Below are 22,870 nucleotides of genomic sequence, written 5' to 3' on the forward strand. Positions count from 1 at the left end.
GTATTACATGGTTATGGTGAGATGAGGGTAAGACAATGATTCTATCGCTGGAAAAAATATGGCTGTATCCCAATATAACAATCCCAAGAGTACCGTACTTTCTACCATAGGTCCATCGAGGAACATAACTAGTTTTTAGCGGGTGTAAGCCCAAGCCACATACCCACTTCATTTTCGCTAACGAAATGGTATCCGTCGGTCATTTAAATAATCATAAAAAAATGTATACTTATCTTCCTAAATATTTAACTCTGACTTGTCTTATAATGTAAACAATCTTGTCGAATATTGTCTAATAATTTTTATTACTTTGAATGTTTTAAAAATATTACAAACAAGTGCGAATAAACCAAATAAAAAGAGATTTTCTTAATTTTTTAATTATTTTCTTAACAATTTAAAAAAAAAATTATTCTAAGAGGTAATGATAAAAAGATTGCTTGGATGGAGTATTTTTATATAATGAAATGTAACAGTAGTAACATTCTTAAAAGTCTAGGCCTATCAAATCAGTTTCGTTTAGATATTTGTTTACAGAAGAATTTGTACCATTTTCCCTTTAAAACTAATGAGATACTTATTCAATTTCAAATTCATGGCACTATTTTCACTTCTAGATACTTATTCAAAATCAAAATCAAATTCTAATCTTTATTTGCTTAATTGTATCAATTTGCCATTTTGTAAAAAGAACAAAGTAATCTTATATCTTTAAACGAGCAATTCTTGTATATCTCGGAATCGGCTCCAAAGATTTTCATGAAATTTAGTATAAAGGGGGTTTCGGCGGTCAATAAATCTATTTAGCTAGGATTCATTTTTAGAAAATGTCGTTTTATTTGTGTTTTCCGGAAATAACCGATTTAGTGCAACGATGCAACTTACAGAAAAACCCTATTGTAATATTAAGAATTACTTAAACGATAAAAAAGCTTGGGCGTGAATTGCTCTAGCTTCATAGCTGAATATAAATTTACTGTGAGATGGTGAAAACAAAAAAAAAATTTTAGCTGGCTAAGTTTGTTGTGGGCTCTTCTTAGACCAGGGCGCGTTTGGCACCCTCGTAGCTTTAGGTTAAAGGTGGCGAACGAAGTTATCACCATCCCCTTATAATTATGTAAACATTTATGTGTGAACGCTTCATAAGTGCCTGTGATAGGCCAACATGAATAAATAAATTTTGGATTTAGAATTTGAAGTTGCACGGGTCAGCTAGTTTAAATAAATTATAGCCCAGTGGGTAGGATGTCGACTCCACTTTCGTGGGGCCGATTTCGGACCCCAGAACGCACAACTTTTCTAAGTTAACTGCGGTTTTTAAGCAATTAAAATATCACTAGTTTAACTTGCAACATGGTGAGGAAATCTGCATGCCTGAGAGTTCTCGACAACGTTCTCAAAGGTGTGTGAAGTCCACCAATCTGCACTGGGCCAGCGTGGTGGACTACGGCCTTAACCCCTTCTCCTTGTGATGGGTTGAAATGAATGACGATAACGATTGTTCTACTGAATAAGACTGATGTAGCATAAGCCTTGTTATCATTATTCACTACTAGCTTTAGCCCGCGTTCTTTAATATATTGTCATTTTAAATTAATTAAGCAAATAATACAATTACAAATGTTGTTATACAGTTAGAAAAGTAAACTAAGTAGGTATATTGCTGTCACTAAGGTATTCTTTTACACTATAATAGTTATTTTTGTTGAGAGTATCAAAAATTGCTCGCTTGAATTTTCCTAGTGGTAGATTTTTGTGACAGTCCGGAAGTTTATTGTACAAAGTAATAGCCATACAAAATGAATTGTTTGAGAAGACAGCCAACCTTTTTGCTGGTACCCAAAATTTATATTTCAAAAATTATATTCCCAAATATATTCCTTGACAGGGATATAATTAACGTGTCCATCTGGTAAAGCACGGGGACATGGAATTTTAGAAGTTTACTCCTGTTTATTATTACATATATATTATAAGGTTTTCATTTCCACTTGTGGGCCATGCTTTAAGAGTTGATAGGGCTGTGGGAGACGATACATTTTAATCCTTTCCCTAGGGATATAATTTTCTCCAGCCCATGCTAGCAGTGCTGAGATAAAAAAAAATTACGTTACTCTCCTTTGTTGAAAGGACTTTCAACAACAATCAAGTTGATTAGTTGCTTAGTTAGAGCGTAAAGAAAGAACAAACAAACATACTTTTGCATTTATATTAGTAGTTATTTTATTGATTTCGTTAACGTCACCTTCACATAATTTTCTTTTAGTGTAGATTATCTCAATACCAGCAAGATAAATTGATACATTTACCTGTTTACCCGCGACCTAGTGAGAATGTCTAGGTTGAAGCTTAATATAGCCATACTTTACGAATCAAGGCGCGATCGTACTAGTGCCAATGTCACATAATTACCAAGTTGTAAACAATAGGCGTCATACGCCTACGGGAAATCGTCTGTGTTTTTTTAAATTCTAAGGGAACCGTTTTTAGTACTAGTGTTTACTATAGTGTTTGTATTATCTTTGTTGTTTATGGTAGCTTCCCAACAAGTATACAAACACTACGTCAGACCATGTCGCTTGTAAGTGGCACACTACAAGTACGTTAGCTTTTATTTATGCCATGACAGGTTAACCCTTGACTGTAATCTCACCAATTCAATGTACGTTAGTCGAAGTTTCTTATACATTTATATACATAAATAGTAACAGTTTTATCTTCATTCTTCCTTACTTGGGGAAATAGTGGTAAACTCTTGTACTGAACAAAAATAGCGTGCAAATAAATTCCTGAACGGTTTCATCACGTCTAGCTGGATGACTCAAAACCTGTCATATCTTACGTCTTCAACTAGACTCCCCGAACTGGTTCTTGTAATGAAAGTATGGTGCCATGCATTAAATCTTCGCGCACACTCAAAGCTATGCTACAAAAGTCTAGTGACAGATTTCGCGGTGTACCAGCACCTGCAAATACTGCGTAGAATTTTTTATATGACTGACGATTTCCGCGGGCGCAGTGGGCAGCGACTCTACTTCTAAGTCCAGGGCTGCGGATTCAATTCCCACGACTGGAAAACTTTTGTGTGATGAAAATGAATTATTTTTCAGCGATATTTTTATTTTTGTATATTTTTATAAAAATATTCATCGATCATCTTAGAACCCTTAACACAAGATATGCTTACTTTAGGGGTGGATCGCGATGTGTGTATTGTCGTAGTATTTGCCGTAATAAGCTGTGTCCAACAGATTAACTTTCTGGGCTAGCTAGTAGCCTGTAATAACCTTTCACAGTCAGAGTTCGATACCCGATATGCACCTTCAACTTTTCGGCGTTATGATCGTTTTTAATTAAATCAATGAAAATATCACTTGCTTTAACGATAAATAAATACATCGTGAGGAAACTGAGCATGCCTCAGAGTTTGCGTTAGTGTTCTCAAATAAAAAAGGGAAGATTAAGCATTTTCATAATATATCATGGAATTCCGCAAGGGAAAACAGGGTGAAGTTTACCAATTCGCACTTGGACTACGGCCTAAACCGTTCCCTGAGACCAAAACCCGTCCTTTGCAGTCTACCGGTGATGGGTTAATTAAGATGATGATAATTAATCTTTTAGTACCAAGAGTTAATTGAGTTGGCTTGGATATAGCTATGATTCCGTGTAGGACATACCTTATCTATTTTTATTGCCCTTTTTGCATACAGCATCCTTATCTCAACAATAAAAACAAAAACCGTTGAAGTGGCTCGTTGTTAGAACATCGACATTAAATCGACATACCTAACCGGGCAAAGTTGTTAATCCCCTCGGACCGGTTTAAGTCGCCTTTGAGTTTTTTATTATGTAAATATGGTAAAGATGCAATCTAGAGCTTTTATCAGCAAACTGAACTCTTTATGAATAGAGATTAATTTATGATACTAATTTATGTTTTACAGGATATTTCGGCACTAGTGTAGTGATGTATCATGAGTGAAATATTTCGAATAATAATATGAATCGAATAATGATATAAATCATGGAACTGGTTTTGAGGTTCTAAGTGAGATAGGCTTAGGCGTTCCCAGGATTTCTTCTAACTTCAGGGCAAATCAAAATCGGACGAAGTCGCAGGCAACAGCTAGTATAGTATATAACATAACTGAAAGAAATCTAAATAAATATTTATACTCGGAATTATTTTACTTATTCCTCAAATAAACAACATTTTATGACAAGCGTAACTTAAACGTATTTACATTAGTGGCGCATCAAATCCATTTCTTATTAATGGCAGGCACGATATATTTTTAATTAAATAGGTATATTTGAATATAAACTGCGTAGGACATACTATGCTATTTTTGTCAAGAGATGGTTAATACCCCGCCAACACACACAGTCGAAGCAAGTGATTTTTTTAATTACTTAAAATGCACATAACTTAGAAAAGTTAGAGGTGCGTGCTGTGATTCGAACCCGGTCCCCCTAAAGTGAAGTCGAGCTCCTACCCACTGCGCTATCGCTGCTGACATCAATTATTACATTTATTTTGCTTAATTAAGGTGCAGGCCTTCCACGTCCAAATCCTTCTCTATATTCAACACCAGCTGATCCTGGTCATACGTCAGCTTTCTTATCATGACCTCCAGCATCTGGAGTAGTTGGGGCACGACGATACGCTGATCGGTCTTCCGCTGAGCGAGCTTGGGCATCAGGGCGACCGACAGTGCCACGCTTGACTGTCTCTGTGCGTACTGATCTCTTTAGAGTTGGTGGCCAATGAAGGAAGATCCTCAGGTATTTGATACCTTCATTTATGAGGTACCAGTAAAAATGCCTCCACGCAAACTGTTCCTTCACATAACCACTCGATTTTAAAGACATCATAGCTTTAATAACTTGGAGGTTAGGAATCTTCTCAAGATCAGGGTGTATGGTAGTCCTTCTTCGCTATCATAACACCTTCTTTGAACAGGTACTCATACCCAACATCCTGATACACTACCTTCCGCCTATTTTGACAAAAGAAAAGAGGACACATCCCTTGACATAAACTATTATAATTTCCTCAATTTATTTCTTATTATACTATCATGTATGCATTATAAGTGCCATCTCTGGGCCTTGTTTTTTTATTCGCTGGAATACTTAGCATTCTAGTAGTAGGAGAGCTTTTTATGACAGAGCTCGTCCGGGGAAGTTCTGCCACTATGTTTATTTCTGCCGCTTAGCAGCATTCTTGCTGTGCTGGGCTCTAGTCTAAAGGGCGTGGTTGCTGGTGTAATTATAGGCACTTGAGGCTTTCCATCTGACGTCTGAGAACGTTGGACACATCCTGCAAAGTGTTGCCTCTTTGCACGATGCGTTTCTTAAATGCTATATAAAGTGTGGCTCTGTTAAAAGGCCATAGTTTTCCACTTTCCTACTGGTGGTCTATTTACTAGGTCCATCGATTATCCCTATCCCTATTCCTATCCATATCCCTATCCCTATCCCTACTAATATTATAAATGTCAATGTAAGTTTGTTTGTTACGCTTTCACGCAAAAACGACTTAACCGATCCTCATGAAGCTTTTTACACATATTTTTAGTAGTGTTAGAAGTAATATAGGATACTTTTTATCCCGGACATTAAGCTCGGTTCCATTGGGAGAGGGCATGAAAGTGTTTGACGATTTTACCACCATAACTCCGACAAATTATAACCGATTTAAATAATTATTTTTGTACTATAGAGGTTTTAATGTGTTTAATTTTACCCAAACTTTGTGTAGATCTGATGAATGTGGTTGGAGATAGAGGACAGAACTCCTCAGCGGACAGCAGCAAACCCCTCATTTCAGGCTTAGCGATACTGAATACTTTAATTTTTTGTAGAACTACAACGAAATTGAATGCCAGATCGAAAAACAAAATCAACCGCAGACCAAGTCGCGGGCAACAGCTAGTTAGTTATAAAAAAAAACTATAATAAGGATTTTTTTTGACTTTTGACATAGACTTTTCTAGTGGTTGCCCGCGTTCTTCGCCCGCGCTTATATAAGAAGTAGCCAAGATAGGACAAACAAACGAACAGCATTTATAAGTATTAAGGATTTGTTAAAATTCTAATCAATTTTATCAACCATCTGAAAATAGTCATTATGTTAACACAATATTACATAGCAGTTTATTTACATTATCCTAAGCTTTGTTGGTGAACAATTGCGTATGCTCATACCGTAGGTATGGGGTACCGACAGTACTGCGATATCTCTGATCTAAACCCATGCAGAGTCGCTGGTGTGCGCCGAACCGCGACCACTTTACAAGGTCTATGTCGTCTTTACCGCCTTTTGTTCTAGTCTTAAGCATACATAAAGTTATTTTGTTATTTCATCTACAAGGGCTAGCCCTTGACTGAAATCTCACCTGCAGGGCTAGCACGGGCAGGAGACAAAAATTACCCGATTATATCCCCTGACAAGGCATATAATAAACGTGTCCACGTGCTAAAGAACAGGAATATGGAATAGGAGAAGTTTACCCCCGTTTATTATTTACACATATATTATTTGGATATTATTTCCACTTGTGCGTCTGCGAGGCTTATCTTTTGTAATTACTATTTAACTCTTTATTTGAACACCATTATATGGTTAGAAATAAAAGAAGAATAGAAATACAAAGATGGAAGTAGAATTTAAAACGCGGCCTTATCACTTAGTAGCGATCTCGCCAGGCAACATTAGGATTAGGGCAGCGTGAGCGAGACCGATCGTTTGATGTATTATTATAAACCCACATTCAAACATGTAGCTTAATATAAATACATAAACAAAATTGCACAAATACGAATAATATGATACATAATAATAATACAATAATACTTAAGAACATGTCCATAATAAAAAAAAATTAACTAGGTACTAAAAGTCCCACTAGCTACTAGGTAGTAAATAAAGACAAAAATATTTATGATTTATCTATATATTATGTAGTATTGGTTGCTATATCAATTATTTATTTTTAAAATTAATGTTGCACTATCCCGTTTTCCGTACCAAACATGCTTCATCAACCAAAGGTTGTCTGGAGGAGATCGTTTCAAGCGATAAGGCCGCCTTTGCGCTTATATATTAATTTACCTTCTGTTTTTTTTTTCTGTATGTGCAATAAAGACTTTCTATATATGTATCTAAAAGTCTTAAATAATAAATGAACAAGATAATATGCTTTTACCGCGTTTCTAAAAAAACCAAGCGATGTTGCCTGTCGTACATTTAGTGGGTTGGCGCATTCAACTATTCAATAGCTTGCACTGTAATCGAGAGCTTATAGAACTTCGCCTTGTGGAAACGCGTGTGCACTGTCGGCACTGTAAGGGAGCATGGCGGTTATATTAAACCCATACCACACCTCCTAATCGGCTTCTACGCGACATCGTACCGGAACGCTTAACCGCTTAGCAGCATTTTGTCGATAGAGTGGTTCTACGGTCACGCCATGCCACATTACCTTGTATGATAAGTTGAAGAAGTTCATACTTTCCGGTGTTCCGCATGACATGTCCAATTATAATAAATTTTCTGGTTACGAGTTGGGTTCTAAAGGTGCTGGAATGTCTCTGCAGCACAGTTATAGTCCTTTTTGCAATATAAATTCTATTCTTGACCTTCCAAATAGATGTTTATTATTTTTTTAACTCTTTATTTGTATACCACAACATTAACAAATACCAACATAAAATAAAAAACAGAAACATGAAGAAAGAAGTAGAATACATGAGGCGGCCTTATCGCTTAATAGCGATCTCTGCCAGGCAACCTTAGAAATTAGGACAAAAGAAGAGTAGAATAGGCTAGGCTAGTACTACTTTTGGTGGTGCTACTTTAATTCCTTTTCTTGTCCGCTCTTGGCACATCACATAAACATCTTATCATTCGCATTTTGGTCTTGTGGACTCTCTTTTTATACGTTCCTTTTACTGCCGAACAATCTGATCTATACAACACCAGAGGTCTTACGAAAGTTTCAATTTCAATTTCTCTCTAAACTATAGAAACGGCATCTTAGTTATTGTAACTGAGTCCGCCTTTGGTGCAGTGGAGTGTCTATTGCTCACAGCGATGCGCGTTTAAGTTTTGGATAAGTTTGTTTTATTATTTCCTTCTCACCATCACTGTTGCACGACTCATGATGCGAAGCATCAGAGAGTGCTTTACGATCAAAAATGTTTTCGCCTCATTTCGGCGGCTATTTTTATTATTATAGCCTTTTTAGTTCACGGAATCAAGATATTTTGCATACTATTGTCGAGATAATTTAATGGAGATTAATTCCATACTTTTAAAAAATTGATTTACTGCAATAGAATTGGAAAAAAACACCAAAATAGGTCAAAAAATTTTCCTGTCCGTCATGTGTGAAACCCGAAAACACTCTAACTTGTGAAAAAATCCATTATTTGAGTTAAATTTTTTTTTTTAAATTCTAATCGACGATTGTAGGTCACTGAATGCGAATGATTAATTAATTCAGTGTAGTTTAATTGCAATTAATAAAATAAAAAACGAAAACTGCAAGACTATATCTATATATATCCATCCATGTTAATTTTACATGGATAAATCTATATATATCCATATGAAATTAACATGGATGGTGATATATCTATATCTATAGATATTATGTACATTTTATTCCACCAGGGGCGCCTGTGCATCACTTTCCTAGTACAGCTGATTTAAATTTTTTTTTTTTTAATTTTATTTTGCACGACTCATGTGTTTTTTTTTCGTTATTTATTGACAAATAATTGGATAGTTAATTTATTAATGAGTCGTGCACTTTTGGGTTTTCCAAATTTCATTAACCTATTACCGGTCTACGAAACAGGACACAAGTCTCAGAATCACGCAAGCAATATACAATATACTAGCTGTTGCCCGCGACTTCGTCTGCGTTTGATTTTGTTTTTAAAGCATTCAGTATCGCTAAGCCTTAAATTAGTATAGTAGTATTATATGTATATAACATGTGACTGTCAATTAATTATAGAAAAATTATTTGCAATAAAATAAAATTGCGACTATAATTAAAAATCTAAACTATCCTATCTCTTAAGTTGGAACAGACTGCTCACGGTGTGCCAATTTAATTTAAAATCGGTTATGTAGTTTAGGAGTCCATCGCGGACAAACATCGTGACAAGAGATTTATATATATTAAGATTTCTGCACTGTTGAAGCAAGTAAAGTTAGATGTGCTTGCCAGGGATCGAATTTGGTCCCCGAAAAAGTAAGGCTACGGCCGAGTGTCGCGGTGGGAAGCGACCCTGCTTTCTGAGTCCAAGGTCGTGGTTTCGATTCCCACAACTGGAAAATGTTTGTGTGATTAACATGAATATTTTTCAGTGTCTGGGTGTTTATTACAGATAAACACCCAGACACTCAAAAATATTCATGTATTATAAGTATTTATGTGTATAATATTCATAATAAAATATTCATCAGCTATCTCAGTACCCATAACACAAGCTACGCTTACTTTGGGGCTAGACGGCGATGTGTGTATTGTCGTAGTATATTTATTTATTTATTTTATTTAATCTTATAAATTAGTGGTTTACGTTCGACAGGCGAGCAACAGCCCAGTGTGGTTAATTAAATGGTGCCAGCAGCATCTCGGGTGCGTCAGCCCTTAGTATCCACTCGTATGTTTCAGTATGTCCGTAATCTACGCACTGAGTTAACTTACCGAGGTTGTTGTGTTTATGTTGAACTTGGCTTCCAATATTACGGAGCATATATTAATATCACGTGAAATGTTCATTGAAACCTGAATTCTGTACTATAAAAATCCTCCCATAATCATTTACAAATGCAACACGCTTCAATAAAAAATATTACTATTGCAGTTTACAAAAGTTATTGCTGTATATGAAAACTTTTTCCTATAATATTAAAGCGTTTTTGAAAGATAAATCACATTAAATAGCTTTGATCAGTGTCATATTTTTATTTATTTTGTCATAATTTCTTGATTATTTTACATAACATTATATTTTTGGGTTGGTATACAAAAACTTTTGGCGACTCTATAAACGTTCAAGTATCGTTGTGGTTGAATAAGAAGTTTTTGGAGCTTACTAGGTAAAGAGAGATTAAAAACACTTACTAAACCAACGTTGGACCTAAGCATGTAATGAGACAGGATTTTAAGACCGGCATTTTTCTTCTCTTCACTGTGTAGAGTAGTTTTTTCATGACCAGCGAATAACATAATGAACATTTATATGTACTCTATAGGTACAGTTATCGAGCGGTGGTAGCCCAGTGTGTGGGACTTCGACTTTCGGGGAGGCGAGTTCGATTCCCAGCACGCACCACTAACCTTTCTAAATCATGTACTAAAACGCAGCAGTTAAAATATCACTTACTTCAACGGTGAAGGAAAACATTGTGAGGAAACCTGCATACCGGGGAGTTCTCCATAATGTTCTCAGAGGTGTGTGAAGTCCACCAATCCGCACTGGGCCAGCGTGGTGGATTACGAGCTTAACCCCTTCTCATTGTGGGAGGAGACCCGTGCCGTGTAGTGAGCCCGTAATGGGTTGATATGATGATGATAGGTACGGTACAGTAACAGGTACAGTCGGGACATTAATATATGCTGGTCTACCCTTTAGGCTTGATATTTTAAGTGCTTAAAACGCACATGATTTAGAAAGGTTAGTGGTGCGTGCTGGGATTCGAACTCGCCTCCCCGAAAGTCTGAAGTCCTACACACTGGGCTATCACCGCTCTACTCTATAAATGTTCATTATGTTATTCGCTGGTTATGAAAAAACTACTCTACACAGTGAAGAGAAGAAAAACGCCGGTCATAAAATCCTGTCTCACTACATGCTTAGGTCAAACTTTGGTTTAGTAAGTGTTTTTAATCTCTCTTTACCTAGTAAGCTCCATAAACTTCTTATTCACGCACAACGATACTTGAGTGTTTCGTCCCATTTTATCAACTTATAAATTATATTATTCTTTAATTTTTAACAATAATTTCTATTAAAATTCTTCGAAAATAGTTAATAAATAGTCCTTAAAATTGGAAATATCGCTAGGGTTTCTATAAAAGTAATATTAGCAGTGAAATCAATCCTGCAGTACTCAATACTAAAACTGTTCGCTATTTTCAACCATACCGAAATTTCGACCAATTTTTAGGTCAGAACCGAAACTGCGGTCGGTACCAGCATTTTAGCTGATACCGAAACTATGGTTATTGAGTTTATTTGTAATCGGCTTGTTTGTCCCCCAGACGATGTTGAAGATCGGCGGCGGCGCGGTGCTGCTGGCGGCCATCGTCGCCGTGTTCGTGGTGGCCACGCAGGGCCGCGACCCCGACCTGGAGGCTCTGGAGCAGGAGGGCCGCGAGTACATCGCACATCTAGACCGCCGAGCTGGCGCACGCAAGAACGCGGCCAGCCTGGCCGAATGGGCGTATACCTCTAACATCACTGAAGCAAACGAAGAGAGACGGGTATGCTGAAGATTATCATCACCACAATCTCCAGCCTTTAAAGAATGTGGTGGGCAAATTCCTCTCTCCCCAGCATTAGCAGGACACATCTTTCCATCCTGCTTTCTCAACTCTCCACGCACAAGAGGAAATAATATCCATGACGGCCGCGTGGCGCCGTGGGCAGCGACCCTGCTTTCTGAGTCCAAGGTCGTGGGTTCGATTCCCACAAGTGTAAAATGTTTGTGTGATGAAGATAAATGTTTTTCAGTGTCTGGGTGTTTATTTGTATATTATGAGTATTTATGGGTATTATATTCGTAAAAAAAAATTCATCAGCTATCTTAGTACCCATAACACAAGCTACGCTTACTTTGGGGCTAGATGGCGATGTGTGTATTGTCGTAGTATATTTATTTATTTTATCCAGATAATATACGTATAATCGCAGAGTTAAGAACATACAGAACCCTCATTCAGCCATTATCGTATGCAGTGCATTGTGTCCAAAAACAGTGAAAACGCCTCGCACGGCTCACTTCACACCTGCGGCATGTTGCTAGCTCACAATTTTTTTCCCATTTATGGTAAACATTTAGAATATTATAGGTGAAATAATTACTGTCAACTATTAAATGGTAGGAAGGGACGAAACCCTTATTCGAGAAACACTACTCAAGTGGAGTGGTTTTTGATGCTTTAAAATTAGTCGTGTAGGTACGTACCAGTGACGTGCATAGAGGGTATGCACATGGTACGCAGATGGCGTAAAATGAAGAAAATCTCAGTACGAGTTATAAAAACTTAAGGATAGGCGTTGTTAGAGTTTACCCTTAAGTATTTATACTAGAGATTTTCTTCATTTTATGTCATCTGCAAACCATGCACAGGGTATGCAGATGACATAAAATTAAGAAATCTCTGGTATAAAATATATGCACGCTACTGGTACGTACGGTATTTAAGCGTTCTTAATTTTGTGCGTGTAATAATAAACGGGGATAATCTTCTCCTATTCCCTGTTGCCTTTCTTTGGCAGATAGACACGTTAACTTTTTCCCTTCCCAATTTATACCTAAGAGGGCATATAATTTTTGTTTCCTATCTATGCCGTGCAGAGGTGAAGTTGCCTACCTGTGAAGCATCAGAATAGAGCTGCCCCACTTTTTTGGGGTCTTCTTCAAACTTGAAGACAAACTGGTCGAATCGGCTTGCGCATAATTTCTTAAAACTTATGTTTTAAGGCCAACCTTCAACCTACCTTGGCAGTGTTTTTGTTTTTGTAATTAATACCTTTCTTTTAAAAAGGGGTTAACAACATTTTCTTTTAACGTATAGTCCGTTAGTCTCCATGAGTATCCGAATAAATACCTTTCTGTTAAAAAGGGGTTAACAACATTTCCCTTTAACGCATAGTCTCTCTTAATATTATTCCGGAATTTTATGGAAGAGTTTATAGCATTAAACTCATTATAATTAAAAAATAGTCCACTAACCCGCACTGGGCTAGCGTGGTGGACTACGGCCTTAACCCCTTCTCATTGAAGAAGGAGGCCCTGTAGTAGGCCGATAATAGGTTCATATGATTAAATTCAAGGTCACCATATCCGCTACAGTAGTTTGAGAACAAATATACCATGCTCTTCCCTCGGGTATCGTACGAGGCGACTAAGGGAATGTAACGGAGAACAAGCATCGTCCTCTGTGCTACTATTACTATCTACTGCGGTCGACAACCCGTCTGCCAAGCATTGGTGATTATGGGGACGGCCTTTGGGAGAGGCCTTTAGTCCAGCTGTGAACTTTTATAGGCCAGGCGATGCTTTTATGTTTGTATGGATTGCACACCCCTGAACACAGAGAACTATAAATAGAGTAGATACTCCAATACCTATTCGAGAATAATTGCATGTTACAGTAATCACGGTAATTTGAGAAAAATGGGCAATCTGGTTTAGTTGTTTTTAATAGGTATCCTGCTCATTCTAAACCAGATTAGGCTTAGTTGATAACCTAGTGTTCTGTTTTTATTTACTGTTTAAATATAGTTGGTATGTATCGTGAGTCTAAGTAATCTACATTAGCTGAGCATAGGGCGCCATAGAGGGATGTAGAGCTTAGACCCAACACGCTGTTCCACCACGCGGTTATCGGACTTAGGTTACATACTACAACTGTTAGTTAATCCATACTAATATTATAAATCTGAAAATCTGTCTGTTTCTTTGCTTTTTTATATTAATATTTATATATTTATTTATACATAGGATATATACCCAATATAGTATTTGGTGTTTTTCTCGATTGGCAGTTTCACGATGACGATAAGCGATAAGGCCGTCTTTTATACACTTCTTCGATACCAACACATAACCACCTTTATGAAATAGTATAAAGAGATACTAAAATATCTCTTAATAATTACCGTACATCTTCTCTCTTTCTGATAATTTCAAGCATTGAAAGATGTAAACAAGATGTAATCTTGGACATACTCGTACATGTCTCTTAAAAAGTTCATTACTAAAAGTGTATTAAACTTTGAATATTGTTAAGTTGTTTTTTTTAAGTGTTTTGTGTTAAACGAAATGTGAGACAGTGAAGCCAAAAAAAACCAAGCGACTGAGTTTGTTTTGGACTTTTTCTCAGGCCACGGCACGCTTATTCGTAGCTTTTTTTTAGGCTTACAAATCTCCTTATCGCCATCGTCTCTCTACCGTGCACACATTTTTTATGTGACGTACGTACCAAAAGTACCATCTATGGTACTATATGAGTTTCTTGCTAGCTTCTTCTAGATAGACTGTGCCTTCCGGAGCTGTAGAGTCACTATAAACAAACAGACTTGACGATAAATGAATTTTGAATTTGAATAAATTTTTGAAGTTTGACTTTTATCTCGTTTATAAGATTGTATATATAACATAATGCTGACAGTAGGTCAGTATACAATTGTCACCGGTCGTCGTTTTCCCATGGATGAATAAGTAAATATATACAGAGAACGAGCAGCAAGCAGCGTTATCTGTGCTGCTACCTCTACGTCTTGCGATCACCAACACTTCGACCCAGCGGCCTCGGAGGAGGGTATGCCATAACCTGGCAAACCCTCCGTTGGGAGAGGTCAGCAGACGATTATTATAGGCTGGGATGGTGATAATATAACACATATATTCATTTTCCAGATACAAGTACAACTAGAACTCTCAAAGCAGGAGAAACAAGCGTGGAGCGAAACGAAAATGTACAGATGGCAAGATTTCCAAGACTTCTCCCTGAGAAGGATGTTCAAGAAGTACAGCCAGCTGGGCGTGGCGGCGTTGCCTGACGATAAATATAAATTGCTGATGCAGTGCGTATCAGGAATGGAGTCCAATTATGCTACGTCAAAGATCTGTGATTATAAGAACACTAGCAAATGTGATCTTGCCTTAGAGCCTGGTAAGTAATAGGAGTAGTTTCTGAAATTAGCGCGTTCAATCAAACAAACTCTTCAGCTTTATTATATATGTATATAATAAATAAATATACTTCGACAATACACACAACGCCATCAAGCCCCAAAGTAAGTGTAGCTTGTGTTATGGGTACTTACATAACTGGTGAATATTTTAATGCAGATTATAAACTCAAATAATTATAATATTCAGATAAACACCCAGACAATGAAAAACATTAATGTTCATCACTCAAGCATTTTCCAGTTGTGGGAATCGAACCCACGGCCTTGGACTCGAAAAGCAGCCGTCCAAATAGAAGTATACATAAGGTTAGGATAATAAGAAAGACGAAATTAAATCACACAACAGCTACAGTTTTGACTAAAACATTGTCAATAGTTGTATCCTGTAGAACTTTGCGTACCTTGTCAAATTACAGACTAGTATTAGAGCAGCGTGGTGAATTTAAGCTATTCTCCTATCTGTGATACGTTCATAAGGCTTATGATGAATAAACAAGTAACGTTTAAATAAAGAATACAGCGAAATCAGTAGCTTCTATGACAAAGACCTTCTTGCGCCCTACAATTACTAGCGTGAAAACTATGATGACCTGTGATTGATCAGCGTTTTTAATAAATAAGGCAAAACTTCCGCTCTGAAACCGCAGCATCCTCAGGAGATGTTCGCTAAACAATGAATAATTAAAGAATTTTTCCTGTATTTTTATGTGGTGTACAATAAAAGTTTATTCATTCATTCATTAATTCAATAATTGATATATATTGCCTCAAAGATAGATTTTTGTAATCACAATTTCCGGTACATAAAAATTAAACATTAAGAAAACAAAAATAGAGTACATTTTGGTAGATCTGTAAATTATAGAGTTTAAATAAAGATTCAAAATTATAATTTGCACCTTACAGATTTTTCTGCTTTCCGCGGATTATAAGTAAAGCTAAGTTCATTTTATATCAGAGAATTCCTGCTTCTATCCATTTTTAAATATTGTTTCAAATAATCTTTTCAGAGATAACGGAGATCTTCGCAAAGAGCCAAGACCCGGAGGAGTTAAAGCACGCGTGGGTGGAGTGGCATCGCGCAGCTGGTGCTAGAGCGAGACAGAACTTCACACAGTACGTGCAGTTGGACAACGAGGCGGCGAAGCTTAATGGTTAGCATTGTTTCCCCACATATAGATAATGCCCGTTTTCACTCAATCTAGGAAAAGCCTACATCGGATGCCTAACAGTTATTAAATTCCTCAGTAAATCTCTAATCAACATTAAAGTCAAAGTTTCAAAATTGTTTATAAACTAGGCTTTATTTAAATTAATGAATTTTGAATTTAACTACTAAGCTTTCACCGCTTTTCTAAGACGATGTGTACGCAAAATTTTATGACATTCAGATACAATGACCATTTCCATTAACGAATCACATTTAAATCATCTAATAGTCCCAAAAATAATCTTTATCGTAGTAGAAGTTTATATTTCAATAAAACCTCAATGTAGCAAAAGTAAGAATATACCGGAAGTTTAATATGTGATTCACAAGAACAAAGAAAAGATGTGGTCTTATTTATTTTGTTGAATATTTTTAAACGATTTAGGTTTAGTATTGTTTGTATAAAACGTGATAATTATTGCTTACCACGTACTTATTGTTTTGAGGACATGATGTCATGCTGGTATTCGGATTATTTTCCTATGGGTGATTTCTAAGAAATTCCTAAATGTGCACGTTTTCCAAGTCCGTGTTATTTTGCATGTGTCATGTACGATAATAGAATAAGAATATTGTAATAGGATAGTGTTTAAATAAATAAATAAAATAAAATCATTTTATTTCAGGTCGGGGACCCATATACAAAATTTAACACAAAATAAATATAAAAGACAGATTAAAAAAAAAATAATAAGAACAACAATTAATTAAAATCTAGAATTAATTAAATTTCAATTAAAATTAAAATTAAAATCCAACTATTTTATATTATGTCGTGTTTGGAATCTGGGTCACTTTTCGTCAAAGTTTTATAAATACGCTGTCAGGGGATGCCTGAGCGACGTCTCTAAGGATAAGGCTTTAAATAAAATTTATTTTTGTTATTTACTATTTAAATTACTTTTAATTTTTGGAGTGAACCGACGAAAGAAACCCTTACTTTCCAAATTTTATTAACACTATAATACAGAACAATGCTAGCATACAAAAGTCGCAAGATTAAATAACAGTGTATACAACTTTACGAATTTCCTATAAAATGTTAGTCAGTTGAAGCGGTGCCCAGTGGGTAGGACTACCACTTCACTTTTGGGTGAGCGAGTTCGAATCCCAGCACGCACCTCTAACTTTTGTAAGTTATGTGCGTTTTAAGCAATTTATATAACACTTGCTTCAACGGTGAAGGAAAACATCGTACAACAACTTGCATACCTGAGTGTTCTCCATAATGTTTTCAAAGGTGTGTGAAGTCCACCAATCCACAAGCCAACCACCAAGTCCACCAATCCAAAAAAGTCCACTGGGCCAGCGTCATGGGCTACGGCCTCGGGCCTTAACCCCTTCTCAGTTTGGAAAGAGACCCGTGCCCTGTATTGGGCCAGTAATGGAATGGTATGATGATGAGAAAATGTTAACTTTGAAAACGTGCTCGACGGGTAGAATCTCAGAAGTGATAAATATATGTATATCTATATATGTAATCTATACTTGCAGGTTTCAAGGACGTAGCTGACTGGTGGCTGTCAGAATACGAGGTACCTGACTTCGAACAACAGCTAGCCAAGCTGTGGGAGGACGTTAAGCCTCTCTACCAGCAACTACATGCATATGTCCGAAAGCGTCTGAGGGACAAGTATGGAGAAAATGTTGTATCGGCTAAAGGACCAATTCCCGCGCATTTGTTAGGTAGGATTTTGTTTTCGTTTTGTGATCCAAAAAAAAGCCACGTATTGATATCAAGTGAACAACTCGAAACAGAATAGTATTACTGGGTATTTAAATAAACATATTGATAACTATAAACTAACTGTTGCCCACGTTATTCGTCAAGATCAACTGTAGCTCTCCGTCTTACTTATGGAGTACAGAAATGTCAAAAAAACAAACAGACACAGTTTTAAATTTATATTATTAAATATTTAGCAATAAGGATGATCTTTTCTTAAGAAATTATACCACTTGTTTTGAATTATAAGTGTTTTAAAAAACGTTAGACACATTTTTTGTGGTGTTATAAGGCAAGTAGGTAAAATAGTTTCCCATTTAACTTTCAGGTAATATGTGGGCGCAAACGTGGAACAACATCGAGTCCTTCACCCGTCCCTACCCTGACAAGAAGGAGATAGACATAACAAAAACTATGAGGGACGAAAACTACACACCGCTGAAAATGTTCCAAATGTCGGATGAATTCTTCAGATCATTGAACTTGACAGCTATGCCGGAGAAGTTTTGGAAAAATTCCATTATTGAGAAACCAACTGATCGAGAGATTGTTTGTCATGCGTCAGCCTGGGACTTTTACGATGGCGAAGATTTTAGGTAACATTCATTTTGATGTGTGCCCAGTACAAAGTTTATTAATACCAATGATTGTCTCGAAAGTTGTGGAATATATTTTTGTGGTCTTTGCTCTTTCTTGGCTTGAGTAACTTAAAGTATTAGCCGCGTTTACTCCTAACTCTTCTTGCTTGTTAGGTATTTTGCTCGAAATAAAACCTTTGCTTTTAAATAAATGATGAATGAGTAGGCACTCTTGCAGATTATTAAAGTATCGAAATCTTCTTATTTCTTGTGAACTAAAGCCTATTAATTATTGGTTAGTAGACGTATCTTTTATTAGGAATAACTTCCATGAACCAAAGGTAGCAATAACTTGTTCGCTTTATCTTGACTTCACATTGCATCTTCGTTGCAACTGATGTTATAAAGTAGGAAATAAGCGTAATTTATAATACGGTGGTGGTACAATCTATTCAAAATTTTATTGTTAACATTTTGGCTTAATTTGAAGGATCAAACAGTGCACAACAGTCGATTACGAATATTTCCAAACGACTCACCACGAAATGGGGCACATACAATACTTCCTACAGTATAAACATCAGCCGGTGATATTCCGCGATGGAGCCAACCCAGGTAATTGATTACTAATACTGTTTTTAAAACACAGGATCAAAATGTGTACGACAGTGGATATGGAGCATCTAAGAGTAGTCCATCATGAGATGGGTCATATCCAGTATTACTTGCAGTACAGAGATATGCCTGTAATATTTCGTGCTGGGGCCAATCCAGGTGATTTTTGTGGAGCATCATCGATTGTCACTAACCGTCTTGACTTACTTTACTTGTTATAAATAAATAATATTTATCTGTGTCATTAACCTGCTCTGCTTTTTGGTATTTTTCATTTCAAAATGTGTTAACATTAATTCACGCTTTAGTTTCAATTATATCTATATATCTATATATCCACCATAATATATATCATCTTTGCGCGACAATACCTAATCTCATGTTAAATTCTATTCCAGTCAAATCTGATATTACGAATTTATCTATTCACACATCAGGGCCACTTTTAAATCACTTGGCATTACGCCAAGTGAATTAAAAGTAAACTTCATCCATAAGCATATCAGTCAAATGCTTTTCTTAACTCCATCATGATATACTTTCATTTCCGCGCATTCAACTGATGTGTTACATGTGTAGTGCAGGATTATATGTTCTGTAAACAGTCGCTCTAAATGTTTAGCTTCATTTTCTGAGAACTTCCTTTCTATACAAAAATCATTTTGTCAATTTATGCCTCTTATTTCTGTACAAACAACCTACTGATGAAGCAAAACATTTAATGAATGATTCTCTTGAAGGTTTCCATGAAGCTGTAGGTGATACGATAGCCTTGTCAGTGTCATCTCCTAAACATTTACGGCGTGTTGGATTGATAAGCGGAGACGCCGAGGATGAGCAGACAGAAATCAATCAGCTCTATAAAATGGTATTGTTGCTGTGTTAAATATCTTATTGAAGCTATTTATAATTTCAATAACTTTAATACGTTCATCATCATCGTATCATCCGATAGACGTTCACTGCTAGACATAGGTATTTTTTAGAGAGTTCCAAATTCCACGGTTTTGTGCTGCTTGGGTCTAGCGGCTACCTGCGACGCGTGTGTCCTTAATGTCGTCTGCCAACAGCCTTGCGCTTACGGAACCCCAACGTCCATCCTTTCTCCGAGCTATGTGCCCTGTCCATTGTCAATTCAGCTTCGCAACTCGTTGAGCTATGTCGGTAACTCTGGTTCTTCTACGTATCTCCTCATTTCTCACATAGAGATACTCCGAGCATAGTTCTCTCCATCGCCCGGTTGTGTGTGTGTCGCCCGGTGTGACTTTGAGTCTGCTTATCAGGCCCATAGTTAGCGAACATGTTTCGAAACCATAGGTTATCACTGGCAAAACGCACTGTTCGAAGAATTTGGTCATCGGGCACTGAGGGATTTTGTACGAAATGTCATGAAGTTTCCCGAACGCTGCCCATCCCACTTGGATTTATAAATATAATTTTTTTTATGGTTATAATTGACGGACAAATCCATTGGCTCACCTATGGTAAGTGGAAAGACATCGGTTATAAACAAAGTGACACCTCACACGGCATACAAGGAACTTTTACACCTACAATGGTCCGACGTGAGGCCATCAACTTGATGCGTAGGTATTAAACCTCATATGTCTGTAATTACAACGACAACCATGCCCTTCAGACTGTAACACAGCAATTTTTCGGATTACTGCATTGGTATGTTCCTTTCTTAATAATTCTTCCCGAGTTCTGTCAAAAAGTTCTTCTATTACTAGTATTATAAATAACACAGAAATACAAATTAAACTTTCTTTTTCATACAGGGTATCGACAAAATTGTGTTCCTTCCATTCGCATATGTTCTGGATCTATTCCGGTACAGTGTGTTCCGAGGGACGACTACGCCGGACGACTACAATTGTCACTACTGGCGGCTGAGGGATGAACTGCAAGGAGTGGAGCCGCCGGTTAACAGGACTGAAGAGGATTTCGATGCCGCTGCCAAATACCATGTGTCTGCTGATGTAGAATACGCGAGGTAGGTGTTTCCATCATTTTATTCATTAATTTGAGCTTTTAATTATATGGAAACTCTCAGGCATGTTTCCTCACGACGCGATGTGTTTAAATTAAATCTTAAATTAAAGAACTTCCACGACGTGGCCTTGTTATGAGTTGATTGTGATGATAGATGGTATGATTTAAATTTATTACTTCACAGAAAAAAATAGATGAGGCAGGGTTAATAACTGTTTTTTTTAATTATTTGGTTTTTAATTGAGAAATCCATTTGATCTTGACTGTAGGACTGAATCAAGCAAAAATATACTACTACTTTAAAATAAATATATAACTTAATATCACTAATGGAGTCTAGCTAAGGTATCCTTTAAAACCAATTTTATTGTATATAATAATATATTATATTATAAAATAATATACTCTCTCTAAAATTTAACACTAAGTCTTAAATTTTTTGTATAACGGAGTTAGAAGATGCCCAAATTAAACGCAATGCGCCGATTTATCTAAATTACGAGTTAACGACTAAAATTCAATTCATTCTTACATTGCAAATCAATTTACAAATAACGTAAGCGTTACACAGCGGAGTTCCTTGATCCAACGCTATTAAATCTAGTCATTCATAATTATATCTTAAACACAAACAAGTTTTATTGAGCTAACAAAGATGTTTCTTATTATTTACAGATACTACGTATCATTCATAATCCAGTTCCAATTCCATCGCGCGCTGTGCCAACTGGCAGGGGAGTACGTACCAGAAGATCTAACCAAGAAACTGGTCGATTGCGACATTTATCAGAGCGTTAACGCTGGAAATGCATTATCGTAAGTGCAACTCTATAATTTGTTCTTAACTTTTCGTAACCTCATCGTAGCAATAGCCTGTAACAGTTCTCTGCTGGACTGGTCGTCCCCATAATAATCATGCTGGGCGGAGGGGTTGGTGATCGCAGTAGATGGTAGCATAAGCACAGAGGACTCTGCTGCCCGTTCTCCGTTATATTCCTTTAGTCACCTCGGACGACACGCGCGTGAAGAGGAGAGGTTGTGACTACTGTATTCTGATATGCCTTCACAATTCGGCAATGCAGTATAAATAAATATAATAATAAATAAATATACTACGACAAGACACACATCGCCATCTAGCCCCAAAGTAAGCGTAGCTTGTGTTATGGGTACTAGGATAGCTGATATTTGTATGAATATAATACACATTAATACTTATAATATACATATAAACACCCAGACACTGAAAAACATTCATGTTCATCACACAAACACTTTTCCAGTTGTGGGAATCGAACCCACAGCCTTGGACGCGGAAAGCAGGGTCACTGCCCACTGCGCCACTCGGCTGTTCGTGTCTATCCAATACCGTAGCTTACTGTGCTTTCCAAAGCACACCGAAAATTTCCTAACTTGACATTTCTTTTTACAGTAAACCCTAATATTAATTTTTGAGATTATATTACCAAAAGATGTTCTACGACACAAAATTGTCAATATTTCTTATTTTTCTCGCCCCAGGAATATGCTAAAGATGGGTTCCTCGAAACCTTGGCCCGACGCGATGGAGGCACTAACGGGGCAAAGGGCCATGAAGGCTGACGGATTACTGGAGTACTTCAGGCCATTGCACGAATGGTTACAGGCTGAGAACCAACGCACTGGGGAGTACATCGGCTGGGAACCGAGTAAAATGCGTAAGTGATTCTGATAAAACATTAAAGAAATTGTAATGATGCCCGGTATGACTACATGTACAATAATCAAGGTGGGTATAGTCGAATATGCTTT

At 36.8% G+C, this 22,870-nt stretch overlaps 1 protein-coding gene and 1 pseudogene across 1 annotated transcript in view; one reads left to right on the forward strand and one right to left on the reverse strand.

Annotated features, from left to right (window-relative positions):
• LOC120626503 (angiotensin-converting enzyme-like) overlaps window positions 1–22,870 on the forward strand; it is a 138,964-nt gene that overhangs the window by 31,420 nt on the left and 84,674 nt on the right. The window contains exons 2-11 of the mRNA XM_039894030.1: window positions 11,292–11,513; window positions 14,678–14,933; window positions 15,966–16,109; window positions 17,660–17,851; window positions 18,220–18,487; window positions 18,960–19,084; window positions 19,825–19,952; window positions 20,866–21,080; window positions 21,755–21,895; window positions 22,601–22,776. Of these exons, the coding sequence (XP_039749964.1) occupies window positions 11,292–11,513; window positions 14,678–14,933; window positions 15,966–16,109; window positions 17,660–17,851; window positions 18,220–18,487; window positions 18,960–19,084; window positions 19,825–19,952; window positions 20,866–21,080; window positions 21,755–21,895; window positions 22,601–22,776 (1,867 nt within the window). The remainder of the gene's footprint in view (window positions 1–11,291; window positions 11,514–14,677; window positions 14,934–15,965; window positions 16,110–17,659; window positions 17,852–18,219; window positions 18,488–18,959; window positions 19,085–19,824; window positions 19,953–20,865; window positions 21,081–21,754; window positions 21,896–22,600; window positions 22,777–22,870) is intronic.
• On the reverse strand, window positions 4,524–5,228 carry LOC120626240 (annotated as a pseudogene).

This window comes from Pararge aegeria, chromosome 9, assembly GCF_905163445.1.
Source record: "Pararge aegeria chromosome 9, ilParAegt1.1, whole genome shotgun sequence".
In the NCBI taxonomy this organism is placed as follows: Eukaryota; Metazoa; Arthropoda; class Insecta; order Lepidoptera; family Nymphalidae; genus Pararge; species Pararge aegeria.